At 36.1% G+C, this 6000-nt stretch overlaps 1 protein-coding gene across 3 annotated transcripts in view; it reads left to right on the forward strand.

The window, feature by feature from the left end:
• LOC114353651 (uncharacterized) overlaps positions 1-4677 on the forward strand; it is a 110195-nt gene extending 105518 nt beyond the window's left edge. For all 3 annotated transcript variants that reach the window (XM_028305713.1, XM_028305714.1, XM_028305715.1), the window contains 2 exons: positions 1803-1912; positions 2641-4677. In XM_028305713.1, coding sequence (XP_028161514.1) covers positions 1803-1912; positions 2641-2991 — 461 coding nt within the window. In that variant the 3' untranslated portion in view covers positions 2992-4677. The remainder of the gene's footprint in view (positions 1-1802; positions 1913-2640) is intronic.
• Positions 4678-6000: the final 1323 nt, after the last annotated feature.

Consider the following 6000-nt stretch of genomic DNA (forward strand, 5'->3'; position numbering starts at 1 on the left):
TGTTCAATGACTTACACAGTAACTGATCCCTTCTTTCAATTGTTATCTCGATACTACATCATAAAATAATTATATCACTTTCACCTTTCTGTGTAATTCGAAATTATAACGAATTTATGTTCCTGGTGCAGCCAGCACGCTCCGACACGACGCATTTTTATTTCAACTAATGTTAATTGAAACGACATGACTGGTGTCGCAGACCATAATATGTACTTCTCTCCAATTCAACACTCTATCACAGGGGATTAAAGTAGAGATTGTAAAGGAAGCAGGTTCGTTATATTAATTCTTATTATTCGAGTCCCATCGCTTTCGGTCATCGGATTCCATATTCGAACTTTCCACTTTTATGTTTCCTATCGATGGACAGACATGGTTGGTTTACATGACGCCATTTGCTTATTCTAATGTCAATAAGAGATTTTTAGTATGATTGCTCTTAATATGGCAAAAAAAACCTAACCTTTAGGCCTAAGCCTGAAACAGCGTTTCAATTCAATATTGTTTTGTCTTTTTTATCACAGAACAATATTTGACTAAAAGTGACTAAGAATACGTCATGCTATGTTTGTTTTCAAAGTAGATAGTTTAAGGTAGAAGACACCGTATCATAAGAAAAACTCAATAACCCTTTTACCATGAAATGTAGAGCTTCGTACACAATGAATGAATAAGACGAATTAATCTTCATGTAAACAGCTCCTTATTCTTCAAGTATTGAATATCTAGCCTGTAGCTGTAGGTTAATATCTATGGTCATTTTATTTTTATACTTTATTAGTCTTCAAATATCATTAACGATTAGTTTGTCGCGCTCTCTATCTCTCTCTACGGATATTAATGGAGTGTATTAATGTCTCTCACTCTATCACATTAGTAATTGAATTTATCACGTGTTCATAGTGAGCGTATGCGCGCGCGCCTGTTTTGATGCTATTGAAAATTCCTCGAATATTTACATTATATTTATTAGTACTTGTACTTATGAGTTAATTAATTCGTATGGGTCCGGGCGGTCGAAGAAAGTTTCATGTTCAATTAGTTCAAGAAATATTGGGTTCTGGTACACCTACCGTGTTTAATGTTTATAGATATTATTTTTAGTTTATTTTATTAATATTATACCAATAATATATATTCATGTTATTGTCATTATAATGAATTAAGAATTTTGATACCTACTCATTAGTCATCAACAGGGCTGTATTTAATTTTTATTGATCGTCTATCATTAAGTTGTTAAATAATGTGTAAATTTTTTTGCAAGTTAGTTATTGAAAGTTTAAGCGAAACTTTATTCTCATTCCCAACAATTAAACAATCTATCAGTATTTAGTGAGCCATAATTGCTGCTACTTATGCATTAATTTGACGAATCCGCTAATGATTCAACGTTTTAATGATTCAATCACCGCATTTAAACGTTCACATTACGGGACTGCTTTTTTGTTAGTTTTTACATGGTAGGTAATTAATTATGTAGTCTGTGCTTTCAATTGAAAGTATGTATATACGTTTCATATACACTTCTCACAGTATTTTTACAACGACCACTACGTGCCCTGATCAGCCCCCTTAGACAAGTTGCAAAAAAAGGCATTTCCCCCACTTTTCGACTGGTTTGCGATTATAATATGCACTTTGTCTAGACCCACTAGACGTTTCCTATGACCTTTTCCACATCGTCGCGACACGTCGGTTCGGTCTTTTAATTTGATCCATATACTATTTACATTATTACGTGTATTGTTTACGTTATGTTTACCTACATAATTGATATGTATTTCTGTTTGTTACAGCGAATCTCACCATCAGCACCCGCGGCTTCAGCCTCGAGCTGCTCATCCACTCGCCCGTGCACGACCTGTATCTATGCTTCAACCGATCCAGGCTGGTCGGCAGACGACTGGTAAGAGCCTACTATTCATTTATCATCATCATCCTCATCACTATCATCATCAGCATCAGCATTAGCATCATAACTACCACAATCACCATCAACTATCATTAGGTCACCACTGCTCCACTGCACTCCACTGGATCACGTCCTCTCTAATTTACAATGTCAATTTTATTCTTAACTTAAAAGATATCCAACGATTGAAAAATCAGCCCTTAGTTTGTTTATTCTAAAAGTAATAAATTAACAAATAACTTATTCGAAATTGATAGTCTCAATGTTAATAGAAGATAGCCACAAACATNACAAACATTCCTTTTTTTTTTTTTTTTTTTTTTTCGACTGGAAAATGCATGAAACTGCATACTCACCAGCCCGGGGGAGCCAATGAGTTATGTGGGGCTCTCCAGCCACAAACATTCCTATGTTAATCTTGCGTTTAGCGATAAAATGTCCGCCATGCTTTAGACTAGAGGCTCTAAGTAAATAGCTTCTAATGCTCGGACAAGAATAGTTTACGCTTCGCATTATCTCCTAAACACAAGTAGTTGGCGTAAATGATTTCGATTTAGTTCTGATTGTGAACGGTAAAACAAGAAACTTACTGAAGCTCTTGGTTTATTTGGGACATTGTTTCGTCCATATTATCTAGACCACGTTTAATGTACATGACATTGTTGTAACTACTTGATTGTCTAGATGTATAGAGTAAAATATTTTTTCTGTTTTGCCCATAGACACGATTCCAAGCGGAGAGACAGCCCAACTGTCTTTTCAAAGAAGAGTTTGTGGACGGCTACAACAGATACCGTTTGACGAAGAACGAAGACCGCTACATAGGGTTCAACCGGCGGGGGATGCAGCTGCGGCGCGGCAAAAGCCGTCTCTCCGAGCGGTTTCACAAGTGCCTGTCCTTCATGAAGGTGGCGCACGACTTCGACATAACCAGGCACAACAATGTGCTCGCAGGGGACCGTCCGCAGCGTAGGCACCGCGCCTCCTCACCCAACGCCATCAAAGCCCCCTGCCATGGCATCCGCCACCACCACGGCAGGTATCAGAGGCGGAGAAACTGCGACGGAACGTAGACCAACCCCCCAAAACTTAGCAGCTTCACGCTTAAACGCTTCGCGCGTACCGTTGCCAGCTGTTGGACATTGTGAGTGGACAGAGTATTAGTCAACTATCGCAGTATTATTACAGTGACGAGGACTGGATAGCGTTAGGTTAGCTCGGTGGCCGCATGAATGGTAGCTGAAGCGGACGAGTAAACATTTGAATGGGGAGAAAGAGCCACGCCGGGACGACGTCCGGAGCTGTGAAATTCCTTAAGGTCGTGTAACATCGGAGCGCTCGTTTGCTCTTGCCTGCGGTCGGGCTCGTGCTCTAAAAGGAAAAAAGGTTTCTGTAGAATGAGCAAATAGTAGTCGCTGGTCACGAGGCCGACAGACCACCGCTGGACGAGTGTTTGAGGCCGCGCCGCCACCTCGGCTCGCACGGTCCGGCTGGCTTGCCATAAGTGTAGCAAAAATGCCTTTACGTCAATTCTCAGTGTGTTATTATTTAAAACGCTTTACTCTTAAATTAAGTACGGATCGTGTTATGCTTGTAAATATTATAAAAAACCTATTTGTGTTTACTTATTTATCAAAAAAGTTAATCAGAAAATTTGTAAACGTAGATGTTAGTTGTAAAGTTGTATTAAAATGTTTTTGTATTTAATTATGGGTATTTAATCCGACCGACCGCTCTCTCTGATTAGCCGCAGTTCGTAACCTAGATTTTCTTACTTCGCGTACTGAAAATTTCAATTAATGTTCATTAATATTATTCTGTTTTTATATTGATTGTATGGTTTGAGCGTTTTGTAAATATTATTTTAAGGTTTAGCATGAGAGTGATGGTCATTGAATCTCTGTAAGTCTTTAGTCTGATTTCTCGCTTTCATCAAAATGCCTTGAGATTCCTGTATTCATTTTAACCCGAACGACCCGATGATGTGTGAAGGCGTGATGTTTCTAATGCATTCCTAAATAATAGAACATGTTAATCTTATAGTATCGAGATCTGTGCCATAGCGTCGTGGCGGTACGACTTGAGTTCACATTGTAACTACTAGAGTTAAGTTTATGTCAGTAAACTATGGGTAGATAAACGATGTTTAACATAAGGAAATAACTGAATTAATTTTCGTTGTAAAGATGTTGCAATGAGGGAAGCGACGGTGATCAGGTTGGATTTGGTTACGTAAAGCTTTGCTTGCAATACGCATTTGAATAAAATTTTCCCGAAATGTTATCGTAAATACACTTTGGCAAATAAATTAATGTCACCGTTTTCCCTTTTATAAGTATTCGCAGATGTAGTAAATTATAAATATGTAATATATTTTTATGTCATGTATTATTCGAAAAGAAATTAGACACTATACTGAATATTGTGTCGTCTTACTTTGCAGTAATTCGAAGAATTCATTTTATATTTTGACAAAACAATTGAATAGATGTCGCTGCTGTCATTCAAAGTGAAATTCGATGCTTTACATTCCCCCATTATTCCATGTATTTATGTAATAAAATACCCATGGATTCCAGTCGATGACACCACATTCCACAATGTAAAAACAATTACAAAATATGCGCTTAAAAACATAATGAATTTGTTAAATAGTGTGACACTGTCTTTATATTACTGTGTCTTATTATAAGTTATCAGATGCTGAACGAAATCGTATAATTGCTAAGAAAAATTACGAAATTAAATATTTAACTCGCTGTTTTTGGTTTTATTTCTGTGCAATAAGTTTTATAATTCCAGTATAGTGTGATATTATTTTGTAATTTGAAAGAATTTTAATCATATTGAAGTACGAGTATAGTTTTAACAATATGAAACACGCTTTCAAGCTAATAGAATACTAAGAGGCATTCAACATTGTTTACCCTAGTAGCGGGCACAAAAAAGGGTAAATTTCCAATGATCGGCCGGAAGAGTAAGTGAAAAGTAACGTTTAGAGCAAACAGGGTAAGTGAGGCTAACTAGCGCGGCGACGCGCGTGCGCATGTTATTTAGCACCTGATCCACGTCCTGGACTAGAGCGAGACAGATATACATTTAGTACAAAAATTGAAAGAGGATCCTTTTCAATTTCGGAGCTTTAATTCATAGTGAGGTTGAATATCGTGTGCAATATTCCAGGATTTAACAAAAAAAACTTTTTTTTTTAACTGCAAGAATACTCGAAAGATTTTTTTTTATTTAGGTAATTGTAGGATATGCTTTGGGTTTGTGTGTTAAATACAATTTATAGTTCAGAAATCCGAAAAATAGGTAGGTCCTGTTGACATAATAAGGTTTGTTTTAAGTAGATTGAGCATAAAACTAGGTTAATAGTCCATACTTTTTAAACACATTTCAAATAACTTCAGTTGGAAAACAAACTGTGATATTGCATCATTCTAATGCACACGTTTGAAAATGCATAAATTGCATCATGCTATTGTATGAGAACACTTACAAAATGCTGACAGCAAGAGTTTTGCGTTTCATTCATAAAGCATGCCTAGTATTTTTTGTAACTTTAAATCAGCTTTATTAACAACATTCCAAGGACAATAATATTTTGGCATTTATTTCTTATCGTTAATTGTACTTCCGGAAAACAATTGAATACTGTTTATTTTAAAAACTACAGGGAAAATCATTTCTACTTAATAAATTACAATAAAATAAAATTACACTGTCTAAAATTGTGTGTTGAATTTCTTTAGGACTTTCAATTGACGCGGTGGACTGACAAATTGCGTCACAATCTGTACGTCGTCGGACACGCACGTGACTATAGAAAATTAAAATATCATAAACAATATTTTATTTTGCATCAGAGATAAAGACTGTATGATATAGTAACTAGTCAAAGTACGAGATTTAAGTATATTTAATCGTTAAGTATTAGCACTATTGGCATTAATGGAGCCAACTAAAGAACTTTACTAGAGCTTAACTTTAGTTTTTTTGCTTCATTGAGCCACTGAGTTTCAGTGATATAATAAACCCGACCCTTATCAAAATTTACTTACATAATAAGACGCTCAGTA

This window comes from Ostrinia furnacalis, unplaced genomic scaffold (genome assembly GCF_004193835.3).
Source record: "Ostrinia furnacalis isolate ACB-3 unplaced genomic scaffold, ASM419383v2 OfSCF1780, whole genome shotgun sequence".
In the NCBI taxonomy this organism is placed as follows: Eukaryota; Metazoa; Arthropoda; class Insecta; order Lepidoptera; family Crambidae; genus Ostrinia; species Ostrinia furnacalis.